Below are 18,564 nucleotides of genomic sequence, written 5' to 3'. Positions count from 1 at the left end.
CTGTCAGGCAGAGTGGTCAGAGTCCTCATGGACAACAAAGCCTCGATGTTCTATGTCAACAGGCAAGGCGGAGCAGGATCCTTGGCCCTTTGCCAAGAGGCACTCCATCTCTGGGACTTCTGCATTGACCATGGAATCCATCTAGAAGCATGTCACCTTCCGGGTGCCAGGAATATGCCAACAGATCACCTATGCAGGGACTTCTCCTCTCACTACAAGTGTGTGCTCCACCCAGAGGTAGCCGGCATGATCTTCTGGAGGTGGGAAACTCTCCAAGTGGATTTGTTCACCACCAGGCAGAACAGGAGGTGCCACAGATTTTGCTCCAGATGGGGTCTGGACAAGGGCTCCCTCTCCGACACCTTCATCCTGCCATGGGTAGGAAGCCTGATGTATGCATTCCCTCCAATTCCACTCATCAGCAAGGTCCTTGCGAAAATCAAGAGGGACAAGACACAGGTTATTATGATCACCCTGGCGTGGCCTCGCAAGCACTGGTTCGGGACGCTATCAAGCTTGTCAGCTATCCCTCCCTGGCCCCTGCCTAACTGACGGGACTTGCTGTCACAGGATCATAGCTGACTCTTGCACCGCAACCTCACGTTCTTCCACCTCACGGCGTGGATGTTGTGTGGCTGAACCTGGATGAACGGGCCTGTTCGGAAGGGGTCCATAAGGTCCTTCTCGAGAGTAGAAAGCCCTCAACTAGGCAGACCTACTTGGCAAAGTGGACGAGGTTCTACCACTGACCAACCAAACGGGACATCTCCCCTTCACATTCTTTGGTGCAGTTGATCTTGGACTACCTGCTTCATTTAAGGAACCAGGGCCTGGCTCACTCCTCTGTCAGGGTGCATCTTGCAGCCATTTCAGCCTTTCATCTGCCAATCCAGGGGCGACAGTGTTCTTGCAGGACAGGACGGTCAGGTTCCTTAGAAGCCTTGAGAGAGACTTTCCTCAAGTCTGATCCCCAGCCCCTCAATGGGATCTCAACTTGGCTCTGTCCAGAGTCACAGGCCTGCCCTTTGAGCCTTTGGCCTCATGCTCCCTATCTCATCTATCATGGAAGGTAGCTTTCCTACTGGCAGTTACATCGGCAAGGTGAGTCTCTGAGCTGCGAGCCCTGACCTCAGAACCACCGTACACGGTCTTCTATAAGGACAAGGTCCAGCTCCGGCCCCATCTGGCCTTCCTTCCCAAGGTGGTGTCCACGTTCCACATGAACCAGAACATCTTCCTTCCGGTCTTCTGCCCTAAGTCCCATGAGACTAGTGAAGAGAAGTCCCTTCACGCTTTGTATGTAAGAAGGGCTCTGGCTTTCTACCAAGATCAGCCAAAACCTTTCCAGAAGTCGACTCAGATTTTCATCTCTACAGCTAATAGGATGAAGGGCCTCCCAGTGTTCACACAGAGGATTTCTAACTGAATCACCTCTTGCATTCGGACCTGCTACAATTTGGCGGTTGTCTCTCCGCCACCGATCGTCAGAGCCCACTGGACCAGGCATCTTCAGTGGCCTTCCTGGCACACTTCCGGATCCAGGACATCTGTCGAACCACAACATGGTTCTCAGTGCGCATGTTCATGGCCCACTACGTCATCACTCAGTAGGCCAGGGATGATGCTTGTTTCGGCAGAGCTGTGTTGCAATCTTCACGTCCGTGAACTCCTACCCACCTCCGAGGGGTACTGTTTGGGAGTCACCTAAGTTGAATGGACATGAGCAATCATTTAAAGAAGAAAAGACAGTTACCTTTTCCATACCTGGTGTTCTTCAAGATGTGTTGCTCATGTCCATTACACAACGTGCACTCCTTCCCCGCTGTTGGAGTTACCAGCAAGAAGGAACTAAGGGTGGGGGAAAACGGCGGCACACTATGTATTGCAGCATGTGTGTGCCACACAGGGGGAGCCAGAGCCGGTCCCCCTACCGGTACTGCTGAGGGAAAAACTTCTGGCACTGGTGCATGTGGCGAGCACACACACCTACATTGAATGGACATGAGCAACACATCTTGAAGAATACCAGTTGCAGAAAAGGTAACTGTCTTTTCTTGATGGGGCTGGCCAGCATAACAGAATTTGCCAAAAGGAGCAAGCCAAAGAAATGAGCTCAGGGATGGTAACTTTCTGTTTTGGGAAACAGTGAAAGATCTAGCCCTTGTTGACACCCTCCTTTGTATGTGTATAGCAAATGCTTAAATTTTCTATTCAAGTTTCCTTTTCTGTTTTTTCAAATGGAACATTTCCATATGTGAGAAGTGCTGCTTGGTATGAAAGTTAAATAAAAAGCCTTAAGTGACATAGCAGTCAGTGGTAGGACACCCAGGTTCAAAGCCATGTCTATTGACTCAGTCCTGTGCTTAATCTGCGAGACCACAGCACTACAGTTTGAGCCATGTAACCTCTTTAAGTCTCAATTTTTCCATCTGTAAAATAGATTTTTACTATAAAGGAGTTAAAAATAATGTATTGGACTGAAGATATTAATAGCCATAGATAGGTAGGGCAGATATTAGCCCCATTTTACGTCTAGGGTAACTGAATTGCAATGTGTGAGTGGATTGTCTAGGAGGCACTGTAGCTAGAATGATTAGGCCGCAGACTGGGAGTTTGTGACCTGAATACTAATCCTGATTCTTGGACCTCTGAGCCTCACATTCCCACCTGTAAAATGGAGGTAACGTTTAGAAGCTGAATAAAGTTTGTATTGTGCTATAGAAGTACAAAAGGCCAGTCAGTGGCTCGGGTGGTAATAGAGTTCAGGTCGTTGTCAGCCTTAGCTGTGTGTTTAAACCATTAGACTACACATAGAACCCCCTTCCTTCAAAATGTAAACTGGATTTTTGAGCAAAAGTGACCGTTAAAATGTTCAAATTATGAAGAATATTGTTTGTGTGAAATTTCTTTGGAAATATTTTAAATTTTGGAAAATTGCTCCAATTTGAAAGAAGCTTGGTACACTTGAGAACAGGATAATTTCAACAAACAAAACTGTTTTTGTGATACGTTCATCCAGTTTTATTAAGCTTTTTTTTTTTCTTAAAGACCGTGGGCTTTTGTCATTTGAGATGCGGAGAAAGAACATGTCTACAAATGCTAAATTAATAAAGCTGCTGAAATAAGTTATTGTTGATTTGCTGGAAAATGAAATACATATGGACCTACAGTAGCTGGTTAAAAACTTAAAGAATCAAATATATATATTCTTTCTTTGCTTTGTGATGGGGCACTTTGCTGTCACCTTGTCAGGTGGTGGTGAAATAGCTTAGATCAAATGTACCCAAACAGAACTTAAAATCATAAGGTAAACTTGTGTGGTTTTTCTCTCATGCACTGTGTAAGATTCATGAGTTTTCTGTCAAAGCTGCTGCTGCAGTTTTAGAGCAATAAAAATTAAAATCCCAATCTCCGTGGGTGACCTCAGCATTCCTGCTTTCAAAACAAAACTAAGTACATATTTCTCACCTGTTTTTAACTTCTTGCTGTGGTGAGGGCCTGTAAAACCCTTTATGAAATCGCTGCAGCAAGTTGGGAATGAGAGACGTGAAATGAAAAATCCCTGCCTAGTGCTCAGATAGATAATGGATGGTGCTATACATTTACTCCTCAGCCATCCTGTTTGCTGAGTGCTGTGCACACAGACAGACAATGTTCTGCTGAGATGAAGTCAAAAGCCAACCAAGACCAGAAGTGTCAACCCCGCCCCCCCCGCTTCAATAAAATGTTTGCTTTTAAGGTTTTTATTATTTTCCCCCCTTTACCTAATCTCATCTGGGGGGAATCTCCCTTCATATTTGTTAAAGAGAATCCATCCACTCATCCCTCCATCCCCAAGAAGTTAGAGGAACATTAATAGTCAGATGTGGGGAAAAAGGATGAAGATGATGTGGATAAGGTACTGGACTCATTGGCTGAAATCTGCATTTAGTTCCCATACTTCCCCTGTGAGGTTGGGCAAGTCACATAATCCCTCTCTACCTCAGTTCCCAATCAGTAAACTGGGGATAATAATCATGAGCCTACGATGAGTGTATTTTCGAAGAATGTATTTGTGTCTTCTCCTTCATGGTTTAGGAAAGGCTGATGCTAAGGTACATGAAAAGTGGTCTTTCTTTTTTCTGTACACATTTGTAGATAAGGTAAGATGAATGTGTCTCCTCAACATTGAGTTTCTCTCTGTTTTGAGGGCCATGCTATAGACCTGTTCCCGTACAAAAATCAGAGTTCTGTTCTGTGTTTTGTAAAGTTTGGCCGAACATCTACCTGAAAGAGCCATCAGTCAGCTGAGCTGGTGAAATTAATGAGAGGTTGGCTGAGTGCACAAACACTACAGAGACCATGTCTCCTCAAGCTTGGCACACGTTTCACATGTTGGCTTTCCTGCTTCTGCACAAGTCTTTGAACAGCCTCCTTCTCAACATATCTACTGAGCTTGCAGAGAAAATATGGAAAGTGTGTGGTTTGGTTGAAGAGACAGAATAATGGTTACCCCTTTTCTCTCTCATCGTCCCATGAACAACTTCTTAATGCCTATCAACCACGGTTTTTTACACCCCGCTCCCCACCGATAGTGTCCCAGTTTTTCCACTTTGAAAATGTGGCCATCCTCAAATGAGTCTGTGTGCCACCTGCCCTACTCTTCAAACAGTAGCACTAATTTTGATGGGTCTGTCCCACAATCTTCAAGTTAGACCTCTACAGCACCGCAGTCTGGAATCCTGTTGGCACCCATAAAGTTTCCTCCTGTGATTTCCTATAATTTGTTATTCCCATTCTATTTATTTGTTGTTCCTCTTTCTACCCAAAAAGATGATTCATCAATACACCTAAATAAATAAATGCCAGCAGTCCACCACTCATGAGCAACTGTACGAAAAAGAAATTAATCTGGAAGAGGGAAAAATGGTAAGGAAATAGACGGTTTTATGCTTGGAAGAAAAGAGGGATTTAAAATAAAAATAAAATGCACTTTGTAATATATAGGCTGAGTCCAACAGCCACAAACCTCTGGATAAATATAGGTACAAAATCAAATTCCTGGTGAAAACTGTAGAGTTGTGCACAACTATTTTTTCCTTAATCTGTTTGGTGAAAACCTGTTTTTTTTTTGTATGCATAGCTACGTACTTTTAGAAACTGTTTACAGAGGGCTTGCAGGAAGGATGAGCAATGGCCATCTCATGGTGTCAGAGTGAGCCATGCAATGGGGGGAAGTGTTGAAAATATAAAAGCCTCGGATCTGATCCTGCAACTCCGCCTCACATAAGTATTCCCACTGAAGTTCTTCTGGAACTGTCATGTGAGAGAAGAATGCAGGACTGAACCCCAAAATATCTTAAATTTGCTTATTTTGACATTATCCTACTCAGTTTAAAAGAAGTTAGAGGCTTTGGATCATTTCAGAGAAAGGGACTGCATGGATGTAGAAAATGAAAACAAACTTGTAAGGAGTTTTGTGGCTAAATGAATACGAAACTGCTTAGTGATGGAGTACATAGGTACTGCTTTTTAAATGTGTGCATCAGATGCAGATCCATTGCTTATGAAAGGTTGCTTAAATATTTGATGCATCTCTTTGGGAGAGAACAGTTTTAACTTGCTTTTTGATTTATGAAATATGCAGGCAGGAATAAGCCCCAACTTCTGAATTGTAATTGCAGTACATCAATCACCATATGCTCTTTTGTTTGTTTTGCACTATCTTTACTGAGATTTTACTGTGAAATTAATGAGTAAAGAGAGAATTGGGAAAGAGAATTTCTTCACAGCTCTGAGAGTCTGAGAAATACAATCTGTAGCATGCTTGATAATTTTTGGTTTTGCATGTGCACATGCAAAGATCATGACATTTTTGATATTCCTTTGTAAACAAGAGAGATCAGCATAAGTTTGATTGACAGCCTAACAGATTTCAGTTTACTCTGAATTTAATCCATATCCTTCAACACTGAATATCTACATATAACACCAGCTGCACAGCAAAACCATTCATTCATTGCATCTGTCCTAAATAATTGGGGTGGGTGTGGGTATCAGGCCTTGCTTGTCACTCAGAGGTATCGTGGAATATACAAAATTGGAATTGCACAACTTTGGAAATTCATGACCATAAGGCGATTGAAGTTAAATATAGGAATGATTTTTAAATGTGGCTGTCTTCTCATTGCATTAGTAACTAATGATCTGCTCTTTATGCATAATAGATTAGTCCCATTCATGGAAATGTAGAGGCAGTCATTTTCTAAAGACTTCAGTAACCAAAATGAGTAGTGAGTGGGTCATCCGTCTCGTCTCGTCTCTTTCATAGGGAATGCAAAAGACGTGTCCCAAGATAGCCTTTATCAATAACTGGAAATTACCCATGTTTTAGGTTAGCAGCTTCACATGCTCTGGGAGAAGACACTAGGCTATGAAAATTCTTTAACACGGTTTCCTTCTAAAACAAAGATCAGCACAAATATTGTGTGATTAGAACTGCTGCCTTGGTAAGCATGTCTTATGGCCATCATCTGTCTGGTCTTTTTTACCTTCCAAGGTCATGTTCTAAAATAATCTTAAACTAGACAGACTGTTAAACTGCATCGTACAATAATACAATAAACTGAACCTACCCAGAGGGGAAGGGAGACCGCTAAGCAATGGTGTCTGTCTCGTTTGATATACACAGATTCTTGTAACAAGTCACTCACTCACTGACTGACCCAATTAATTTCCATATTTCCACTGAACTAAAATCTTGAAATTTGGCGCACTAACTCAGAGAAAACTGCTGACTAAAGAAAACATCTCAAATTTGACTTCTCTGTCAGAGATCACCCAAAAGGTCATCCATTGCTTAATGGTCTCACTACGCCACTAGATACCTATCAGGGAGTATCCATTTATTTAAAAAAAAAAAAAATTCCCCGTGGAGTAGCCTTGTTTTGTACAGTGGCTTTGTTCTGGAGATGTGAAGGTCGCTTCAGATCAACAGTTGTTCTCATACCTGCTCATGAATGGTTGATGTCAAGTAAAAATGGAATGAAGATATTGTACCAAACCTCAAACATTGTGAAAACTAATAAATAGGTTATACTAATATCATAAGAACATACTACTGCTTGTCCTTGGGAAAGATGAGGTTGCATTCCGTATACAGAAATGTTATTGTTAACATGATTTAGAATCATACAAGACCAAACATGTCTCAGTACAACACCTACTCCTGGGGGAATTCTGTGCCAAAAAATGAAAAAAATCTGCGTGCAATATTTTAAAATTCAGCATATTTTATTTGTCAAAGAAATACAATATGATCACTCTAGTTTCAATTATTTTGGTAATTTATTTCAAAATACCAGTCAGCAAGTATGTCAGTAACAATACAGGTTCTGGAATTTTATTTTTTTTTTGACAAATAAATTCCATACTAGGCATATTGATACAGAACTTTGAGTAATTCATTTAAACTGCAATAAGAAACTTATTTCCAGCATTCCTCAGAAGCAGTGCACAGGCTTAGTGGATTCAGGGACAACAGAAGAACTGAGGGAGAGGGAAGAAGCCTGGGAGAGAAGCAGTAGGGCTGTTGGATTTGGGTGGGAGAAGTATGGAATAGGTTGGGGGGGTGGAGAGGGGATTGTTAGGGGGTTGGGGAGCCTCCCCCAAGCACACGCTAGCTGATCCCTGCTGTGGAGCCAGAAGGTTCAGGGCATGAACAGGCTGGAAATCGCTTCCCCCGCCCACTTTAGAGCTTAGCTGAGGTGGGAGAGGCTTCCCCATGTCAGCGCTGTGTGGGGCTTTGGTACATGCAGGGCTCAGCTACTCCTGACCAGTGCCCCAGGCTGGAGGGTTTGGGGCTTTCCTATGGCACCGGCCCAGCCAGAGGCAGTGGAGGAAGAAAGGAGCCAGCCGGCCAGGCTGTTTGTGAGCTGAGTGCTCTGACTAGAGGCTGGTTTTCGGCACAGTGTTGGCACCCCACCGGGAGGGCTGGGGAATATGGAGGAGTAGTGGGGTTGGGGGTTGAAGAAGGGGCAAAGCAGATAGAGGACAGCGAGAGGGGGAGCATGTAAAGAGTCGCTGGGTGGGCAGCAGAGGTGATATGCATTTAGCCTGCATTCACCAGCCATGTCAGCTCACAGTGCGGAGCGGGAAATGGGACCCGGGGTGGGGAGGCAGGGACCTGCTTGCAGATAGCTGGCACACGGTGGGGTCTGCACTGATGGTTCATGGGGGGAGCGGCTGGCCGCGCGCCGGGCTTCTTCACCTGCCCCTAGTCTTGCACACCCACCTCCATTGTCGGCCACTGGACCCCCCCCTCACTTCTGGTGCGTTGGGTGGCTGGCTAGCAGGGATCCGGCCAGCAGGTCCCACCAGTGTAACACCAACAGACCCTGGTCGTCATGATCGAACCTGGGGCCTCTGAAGCTTAGTGCGTAAGTGTCTACTGCATGAGCTAAAAGCCATATGGCTCTTAGCTAAGGCTGTAGAGCAAACTCATTAATCTCTCTCTTTCTGTAAGTGGTCTCAGTGCCACTACATGGGACACACCCAGGAGGTGTGTGGGTTACCCCAGTACTGACTGGGGGGTGGGAGAGACAGAAAATTTGGGACACCTGCAGGAGGGCTTAAATACGGGACTGTTCCTTTAAAAATGGGATGTCTGGTCACCCTACCGTGCATCCCCTTTCCTATTCAGCCCCATGTTCAGTGCTGTTACCCCACTAGCTCCTGAGCCCATGCTTCAGTCTGTCCCCTCCACTAACTCTTCTGAGCCTCAGTCTGTGACCCTGTGTACCCTGCTCTGTCCGTGCCATGCCTCCTCACCTCACACAGCCTCTTCTGCCCCACTGGCTGCCGACTGGCTGCCATCTCTTTTGGCACCACAGCAGTTCCTGGTGCGTGAAAGGTGTAACTGCAGCCCCTTTCCAGCAGAATCTATATTCTGCAGAAGAAAAATCGGGGAGGGGGGCATAAATTCTGCGCATGTGCAGAATTTCCCTAGGAGTAAACATAAAACGGCCCAGGAGTTACTATGCTCTCTCTTAGATGGCCTAGTGTAATGTGGAATTAATGTAATTTTTATAATCATCTAGCTGTTACACCAGTGGTTCCCACACTTGTTCCGTCGCTCGTGCAGGGAAAGCCCCTGGCGGGCCGGGCCGGGCCGGTTTGTTTATGTGCCACGTCTGCAGGTTCGGCCGATCGCGGCTCTCAGTGGCCGCGGTTCGCTGCTCCAGGCCAATGGGAGCTGCTGGAAGCGGCGGCCAGTATGTCTCTCGGCCCACGCCGCTTCCAGCAGCTCCCATTGGCCTGGAGCAGCGAACCGTGGCCACTGAGAGCCGCGATCGGCCGAACCTGTGGACGCGGCAGGTAAACGAACCGGCCCGGCCCGCCAGGGGCTTTCCCTGCGCTAGCAACGGAACAAGTTTGGGAACCTCTGCATTAAACGTATTCGTGGAAACCTTTCTGTTTAAAATCTGGTAAGTAAGATTGGTGGCCTCAGATGACCTTCACTTGACCAAATAGGAGGCCTCATGCTCAACATGAGCACTTCATAGAATAAATGTGTTTTTTAAACCATTTTTACCTCTAATGTGGTTTGAGGACACTTGAATTATTCATAGCTGAAAATTGATGACTTCTGATGGAAAGATCAAATCTGGGATGTTTCTGTATTCCAGTGGTTCATAATGAATGGGTGTAACAAATTACAAGATTCCAGATCAGTGGTATAATGGCATTTGTTAGTGGCCAGTCACAAACATATATAAATTATAGATTATTATTCTATTAACCCATTTATTTTATATCTATATATCTATGTCTATCTATATAATTGTTATTTAAGTTGTTATATAAGAGAGTGAAGACAACGTAAAGAAATGTTCACATGGGACTAGAAGTTTATACGTTTTCTGTATATTGTCCATGGATAAATTCAACAGTATGGGGCTGATTCTGCTGCTCTTATGTTGAGTTAGGGATGTAAAATGTTAACCAATTAACCGGTCAGCATTAGTCTTACCGGTTGACCTGCCTTAACCGTTAATCCCCGGGCCAGCTGGCTGACTCCAGTGGCCCTGCACCACCCAGCTGGAGCGGCCCCAGCCGCACCAGCCGACCAGCCCTTTAACCAGTTAACTGTTTAAATGATTAAAAAATATTTCATTGAAATGATTAACTTTTTAAATGGTATTTATATCCCTATGTTGAGTAGTGTCATACTCTGCAAGTAATCCCATTGAAATCAATGAATCTGTTTGGGGAGTTAGGTGGTACTCAATGCACTTGTGGGTGGCAGACTCTATTTTTATCTATGATAAAATTAAATGTACAGTAGTTAGTATTTTAAAATGCATAATGCTCATAGTAGCGGGAAGATGATACGATTTGAGCAGAAGACTGGGAATCGATATCTGGGCTCCAGTCTTCAGTTATGTTACACTCTATGATCTTGGGCAAATAAATTAATACCTCTGTGCCTAGCTTTCCCATTGTCACAGGGGCATTGTGAAGCACAGTTCTTGAATGTGTATGATGCACTTTAAGATTCACTCATGGCAAAGGGAGTATAAAATTGCAGAACATAATTTTGTAACTAGATATATGTGTGTGGTTTTTCGTGGATTGTGCTCAGATTACACCATATCATCAGTGAATAGCATGCCAGCTTCCTGTTACCTCATCTTCACCTATGCCACAGATCACATTTTGCTGCTGTTACTTGGAATTCAAATTATGGTGTTTTGTGCCAGCAATCTAGTTGGCAAAAGTATAAGTTTTCCCAGTTTGAATTCAGTATTTCCTCCTCTCAACGCGTTCCACCCTTGTATCCCTGATCTAAAATGGCAGACATAATTTTCTTTTTATAAACTGTCAGTTTTACAGATGGATGCCTGTAGTGCTGCAGATGAGCAATATGAAGTACATTTTTCAAAGTTCCACTTTGAGTATCTGTGTACGCTTTATTGCAGTATTGCTTAGCTCCAAATGAGAAGCATTGCTCTTCTTTAAATTCAAAGCTCCTGCATGTGCAACAAGCCATATGATGTTGCTGTAACTATTTTCTGAGCAACCAGGGTAGAGGAATAAAAGTCACCGTTCCAGAAATGTCCAACAATGCAGTAACAAGAGTGCATAACAGAAGTTTAAGCAAAATAAGTCATTGACTGAAACAAAGTCCCTTGCAGGAGGGTCAGTAGATGAGAGTGGATGGCTTGTTGCAGAAATGGTTATGGTGGGAACATCAGTAAGTGTGTGCAACTTGGGGACAAGGAATCTTTAGAGAGAATTTCATCTGAGATTATTTTGATCCATTTCATTGTTGTTATATTCCTATCCCACAGTAACAGTAAAAATTGAAAGCATGCTCCTGTCATATCAATTTTACATCAGACATATGGGAAGCAAGAAACACTTGGCAGTTCATATTTTGAGAGTGGCCCAGTAGCAACTGAAGTAACAGGCATGGAAATTTCATATTGCAGGGTTCAGGATTTCTGTTGTTGGGATAGGGTGACTTAGTAAGTTGAACAATTTTACAACTATAGGTTTAAACCACCAACTGGTTGATGCACTGACAGCTAGTAATTAAAGCATTGCTATACAGAGGTCATGCTAATGCATCATCTTATCAACAATTTCTAGAGCGTCTCTCTAATGACAAGCTCATTGTCAGTTGTAAATAGTCTGAAATTGAAAATACAGCAAAATCACTGTACAGTTTTTTTTCCAGCTCAGAAAAAATTCAGCAGGGAATCCATAGTAAAGTAAACCCCTTAAGTTGCTGGCATATGCATTTTAATTTGAAATGCAGTAAAATGCTACTGTTAAGTGTTGCTGTAATGCTGTGACCTAACAACTCTAGCATTATACTGATCAGTTCCCATTACAAATATTATAGAACCGTACATGTCGGCAGTCCCTTAAAGCTGTTTGGGGAAATTCTTCTTAAAAATTAGAACATTTAATTATAAGCGATGATCCATGTCAGTAGCAGTCTCGTGAGGACTCTTAGCTGCAGCTCCAGAAGAAATGAGTTTTCTGTGTGACCCTGGTGGCTACCTTGTTAAAAATCTTGTTTTTATGTGATATTGCAGTTAAAGTGACATGCACCATTTTTACATGTCTAAGGAAACTGGCGTGCTAATGCTTTTTTGTTTTGTTTTAAAATGAATGGGTGATAATTTTTAAAAAGGTTCCCTGATTATGTGTTTGCATATTTTATCTTAGTTTAGAACAATTATTTTAATTTATTTTTTCAGTGGCTCCGAATGTGCAAACTGCATCTACCGTAGTTCTGCTCTTCTCCCTAATATTTCCTGCTATTTCTTTAGCTCTGATAGTGGGAGTAGTGGTGGAAATATTGCTGTAGATAGGACACCCGTTGGCCACCAGCAGCATAAGTACTCTTCTATAACCTTGCTCAGAGCAGGACTACGTCAGACTTTAGTAAAAATGCCAATGGCCAGCCTTGTCTACACTAGTGTTCACTGTTGCAACCACCAATGAAGAACAGCCAGTGGTAGCAATGGATAGTGGGATATTTTAGAAAAAATGTCTATGGTTTGTCTATACTAAGTTGTTTTCTTAAAATGTTCCATTGTTGGTATCACATTCTCAGCTCTATTGGTAATTGCAGCCATGTGGACTAGGTACACCAGAGTTCCATTTTTTAGCTTTCTATTTTTGCTTCCACCAGTGCAGCTAAATGCTGGTATCAGCTGTGGGACTGTGTTGGGAAAAATAACCTTGTATAGAGGAACTTAACTTCTTGTGGGAGAAGCAGCTTACTTTCAAATGGTCCGGAGTATTAGTGTTTGATGCTTACTTTTAGCAGAAAAGGATGAACACACATACCCCATATGTACATATGCCTATGTCTCTCATAGAATATCAGGGTTGGAAGGGACCTCAGGAGGTCATCTAGTCCAACCCCCTGCTCAAAACAGGACCAAACCCCAACTAAATCATCTCAGCCATGGCTTTGTCAAGCTGGGCCTTAAAAACCTCTAAGGAAGGAGATTCCACCACCTCCCTAGGTAACCCATTCCACTTGGTAACCCATTCCAGTGCTTCACCACCCTCCCAGTGAAAAAGTTTTTCCTAATATCCAACCTAAACCTCCCCCACTGCAACTTGAGACCATTACTCCTTGTTCTGTCATCTGGTACCACGGAAAACAGTCTAAATCCATCCTCTTTGGACCCCTTTTCAGGTAGTTGAAAACAGCTATCAAATCCCCACCCCATTCTTCTCTTCTGCAGACTAAATAATCCCAGTTCCCTCAGTCTCTCCTCATAAGTCATGTGCTCCAGCCCCCTAATCATTTTTGTTGCTTTCCGCTGGACTCTTTCCAATTTTTCCACATCCTTCTTGTAGAGTGGGGCCCAAAACTGGACACAGTACTCCAGATGAGGCCTCACCAGTGCTGAATAGAGGGGAATGATCACACCTTTTTCTACAAGGCAAACATTAATGCCCAAATTTTGACAGAACACTCAGCTATTTGCTAGTGCAGTGTCAAAACACAAATATCTTGGCGCATACTCCATGCAAACCCACAGATGTTAGGTTATATCTGGTGCTGTCACATAGCGTTCCTGATTTAGTGGATTGAGACATTACTATGAAAATTTAATTGTAAGCAAAAGCGATGGTCTTGAATAACATCTAGTTAAATTCAGAGTCTAGGCTTTGGTGCTCAGCTGAAGTTGGAATACAGGCCATGATAGTGCTGTTGGGTTTTTTTTCTTTTGTTCTCACAAAGAGCTTTTACTTTTTGTACATGATTAATGGAGACTAAATGGGGAAGGAGTTTTGTGTAGAATAGATAAAACTCTTGTTTAAAAGGCTGTGTTGAAAACCGTGTAAATATAGATCAATCATAATAGAATTATATATGAAGAATAAAAACAAAATGCGTCGCTTACATAAGAGGCAGGGATGTCTGTTTATTCAGACTAGCTGAAGGTCTGTTATATGACAAGGACTAATCAATGACACATGGGCCAATTGTGGTTTTTCTTCATGTCAAATCATATTTCTTTTATTTCCTCATCCAGATTGTGATTTTGTTGTACTTTTCCACCACCTAAAATGATTACAGTTGATTTTCTTGGCTCACAGTAATTGCACTGACCATTTCACTGAAAGAGGGAAATAAAATGAGAAAATCCACAGAAAGAATTCCATTCATTACACACTCCTTGCTGCCTTCTATAGCACTGCTAAATAAACTTGTCTTCAGCAGAGTTCTACAAGTAAACTAACAGACTTTCTGATTTAAAAAAGAGAGAGAGAATCCTAACCATCTATTTTTGCCAGCATAGTCCTCAATATGCCACTTTGAAAAACCTGAGTCATTTTTTTGCCACTTTTGACTGATCTATGCCTGGGTAAATTAGTGTAGTAGAAAATTTTATTTGAATTCAGACAGGAATTTTGTTACAAGGATATCTGGGTCTGGTTCAATTCATGCTTTAATTTCTTGATGCTTAAGTTAATTTTCTGACTGAGTCCATTTTTAGTAAACAACTTGTCAATCACGAGGCATTAACACTCCAATGCAATATATTTAAGAAAAAAGTTGTTTTATACCAGAAATCTTGCCTGGAAAACTTCATTATATATCCCATTTATGTATTGAAGTTTTCATTTTGTAGCATTTCATATTATGCCCTACAATATGTCCTTTACAATTTTCTTTCCCTGTAAGTGTGTGTGTGTGTTGGCACAGGAGGTATGTTATAATGCTTAACTTGCCTAGGGTAGCACCCTATTGCTTGTGGTTGGCCCAAGTAGTACATCTTTCCAGTGTAATTGTCCAAATTCACTTTCTCCTTTTTCAGTGTTTCTTTCATATTATCTTAAAAACCAGCTGCATTGTCAATGTGCAAGGACTGGTTGTGTTTTTTTATAAGACACTTTCTTTGTTTCTTTTGAAATAGAAAGATGAAAACTACAGAAGCTTACCTCGGGATACTAGTAACTGGTCTAACCAGTTTCAGAGAGACAATGCTCGCTCATCGTTAAGTGCCAGTCATCCCATGGTGGACAAGTGGCTGGAGAGGCAAGAACAGGTAATATATATTAATATATATATTACTTTAATAATTTAACCTTTATGTTAGTCCACAAGTATTACAAAGAAACAAATTCCTAATTGATAATGGTTCTGGAAGCATGGGTATTCGCATCAGATATGTAGAGTGTAAATATGTATTGGGATTCCTCTGCTTCCAAAAACTTCATTAGGACTAAAAGTAGAAATCAGGAAATATCACCCATTTTTGAGCAATCACTCATTTATACAGTACGTGGAGTGTGTTCTGATGAGCACTGCTATTCTTTGCTACTCTTCTTCACAGCTGGTATCAGCAGGCTTGTTTTATTTAGAGATTGTTGTTTTGAAGTAAATTTTATTGCTGAAAAGCCAGTAAAGTTACTCACAAAGCTGTTTAACTAAATAAGGATCTATTTTTGCATATCTTTTTTTAAATGCTCTTTATTCTTCTGAACCAGTGACATGTCATTCGATTCTGGCTTTAAAGTCATAACGGTTATTTGCCTTTATTGCCACTATATTGAAATTACCAGTTTTAAATTTTTCTTTTCACACAATAAATAATTATGCCCAATGTTTTCCTCCTTTATTAAGAATCTCATGGTTATGAATATTGAAAGACTTAAAATGAAGATCAAGTTTGCTTGATATCACCGTTGCTTGATCAGTTTGATGTTCAGTAAATATCCATATTGCAAACTTGTTATTTGGAACCATTTGCTGATTGAATTATGTGTTGTAGATTTGGTGCCATAGATTGTAAGCAATCTCCTGTTGCAGTGTTTTTTGTTTGATTTTTGAGGCATGCCTTCCTGAGTCATTAGAATCTCATTGACGTACTTAAATAAGCTGTTGTCTCAGCAAAAGGAGTTGGATTAGAAATCTTAAAATTAACCGTCCTAGAAAATGTCAGTGACGTGCATATTTAAACATCTATTTTCCAATAAATGTTGTATTTTGTGAAGTTTTGCTCACAGTCCAGTAACTAGACCCACTTTACCCAACTTTGTGGTAAATAAATAATGCTATGAAAGCCTGCTTAAACAACTGTAGTCAACTGATTTAATTTCTGTAGCTGCAAAATTTTTATTTCTTGTGATCAATTTTTTTTAAAATGAGAGAGATGATCCATTCATTACATTCTGGATGTTAATAAGTCACATGTACCTGGAAGAGCGGGATCCTTTGGTGATTTCATATCAGCAGGATAAGTAATTAGACTGAAAACTGTTTAACAGGGCATGAACAGCGGAAGGAAACCCATAATGAGAATGGAATGAAGCACAGCACTGGGGAGGGAGGGAAAGAGCCTTACACATGAAAGAGTGGATGCAGGTGGAAATCCTGTTTACTTCTTTTCTCAAACTTAACATCCTTTTGAATGTCCCTCTGAGCCCTTTATGTTTCATTGTATAAACATAATGCTTTTTCATTTAATAAATTAAATTTGGAATGCTTGGTAATAAGCAAACTGGAACTTACTGAATATAAGCACATGTTGCACAGTGAATAATAACTAAGCAACAAGTCCCCTCTGTTTCTGAAGCAGTGTTCAAGAAGTTTCAAGTAGATAATGGGGTTGTCCAAGGGACTCTTCTGTCCTGTCCCGCTCGTAGTATGGAATCATAAGAGAATCTTTTGGATTTTAAAATGCTCTGAATTTTTTAGTTCAGAACATAAGGTGAGTAAATAGTATCCCACAGCACTCTGAATTGGCTCTTCCTTGCTGGGCCTCTGCTTTTCACTTACCTTTCTTTTGGGAGACACTCAAGGCAGTAGAAGCTCTGCAAATGGAAATAAGCAACAAGAAAAAAAAGGCAAATAGGAAGAATTTAAGTATCTAGCCTATGGTGTGGCCTACCAACCTGCATAGCCAAGTCATTTGGTGTCTTTAATCCCTATACTCTACAGAGGTGTGGCAGTGGAGCTGGTATCCTCACTTATGGTAGTACAGCTACCAGATCTGGTGACAAACCAAGTGCAATGACAATGCTAAGAAGCAGCCAGAATATAGCTGTGCTCTAATATAGCTGTTTGGTTTCATAGAACTGAAGCGAGTACCAGGTTCACCTATGCTGGTCCCAGAGACGTTGCTCACTGGAGGAATTTCCTTTGGAACTATGTTACTTAAGGCAAGGCTTATTTTGTATACGTGTAAATCCTGTGCCTCACCTTTTCCTCTTGAGCGTATGGAAGAAAGGAAATTTCCCAGAGGGTCCTGCTAACCTTCAGAGATAGCTAAATGTTGTGAGATTCTGCTTTGAGGAGCACAATTAATTCATTAGGCAACTCACCAGGATTACTAATGTTAAAGACCCCCTGTCAAGACTGATTCCTCACACTGGCACTCTGAGTGCAGAAGGTGGGGGTCCGCAAGGATTTTAAAAATTAATACTTGCCACTCCAGGCTTGTATTAAACTCCCAAGGTTACAGTTTTTCTCTAACCTTGGCTTGGTAAATGCTGCCACCACCTAAATGCAAACTCCTTTTCAGATCCCATGAAGGAGCACTTGGGAATTCCTTCCTGTGGGGTACCCTTCAGACCTTTCACAACCCCTCCCCTCCCCACCCCAGGGAAGAGCTGAGAAAGGAAATTAGCTCTTGCCACCAGCTAATTTAACAAAATATGCACAAACCTCTTAGGACACCAAAAATCCAATCCAGTTCTTAAAAAAGGTAAATTTTATTAAAAACAAAAAGAAAGAAAATACATCTGGTACTTCGGCTTTTGCTAGATTTTAAAAGAAGAGTTCCAAAACTTAAGCACCCAAAATAACTTTCTTGGGGGTTCAGGTTAAAGGTTACAAGCACACAAAAACATCTGGGGTTCGCACAGAGGAGTCCACAAGCCTTACAGAAAATAAAAGAAATAAACCTAATCGCATCTATATAAACATTTCCTGTCGCAATGAATCCTCCTGGGTATGGATGATGAATTTTCATACCTGGTCCAAACTTTGCACAGCATTCCGGCTGTCCCTGTCTCTTCAGCTCAGAGAGAACAACCAAGAGATAAAGGGAAAGCTTTTTTCCCCTTTTAAAAAGTTCTAGCCTTCCCATTGGCTCTTTTGGTCAGGTGCCCACTCCCTTTTCTTTAAAGGGTTAAAATGTCCCCCAAGTACAGGTAAAGCAAGCAGCCTCCAAGAGGGACTTTATAGTAACTGGTTGGCTGGGTGTCCATAAAAGGGAGCCGCCTGCCCCCCCCCCAACCCCCGCCCCGAGCCACTAGGTGCCAGAGAGATAAGGGTATTTTTACAAGAGAGAAAACATATCTCATTTCTCATACAGGCCCCTATACTGTGATCTTGCAGTGAGATTGTTATAGGATGATATAAGGAGTAATATACCCGGCTTCTGTTGGTGTCAATACTGGCACTTGTTAAAGAAATAGCTCTGCTTCTATATACTACAATGGATGTTGGGCCTCAGTACGGAGAGACACTTGAAAATATATAGTACAAATAGCAATTAGCTTCATCTGTGATACATTACCAGGCCTCTACTACATTTTGAA

The 18,564-nt window shown here is 41.8% G+C and overlaps 1 protein-coding gene across 14 annotated transcripts in view; it reads left to right on the top strand.

Moving 5' to 3' along the window:
• PARD3 (par-3 family cell polarity regulator) overlaps positions 1–18,564 on the top strand; it is a 650,009-nt gene that overhangs the window by 296,111 nt on the left and 335,334 nt on the right. For 9 of the 14 annotated variants that reach the window (XR_012157609.1, XM_073334435.1, XM_073334426.1 and 6 more), the window contains one exon: positions 14,934–15,065. The exons of the other annotated variants lie outside the window; for them this stretch is intronic. Coding sequence is in view for 8 of the 9 variants with exons in the window: in XM_073334435.1 (XP_073190536.1) it covers positions 14,934–15,065 (132 nt within the window). In the remaining variant the exon portion in view is untranslated. The remainder of the gene's footprint in view (positions 1–14,933; positions 15,066–18,564) is intronic. 14 annotated transcript variants of the gene reach the window in all.

Source organism: Lepidochelys kempii, chromosome 2 (genome assembly GCF_965140265.1).
Source record: "Lepidochelys kempii isolate rLepKem1 chromosome 2, rLepKem1.hap2, whole genome shotgun sequence".
Lineage (NCBI taxonomy): Eukaryota > Metazoa > Chordata > Testudines > Cheloniidae > Lepidochelys > Lepidochelys kempii.
The sequence above is the reverse complement of the archived record's forward strand: the minus strand, read 5'-3'. Positions and strand labels throughout refer to the sequence as shown.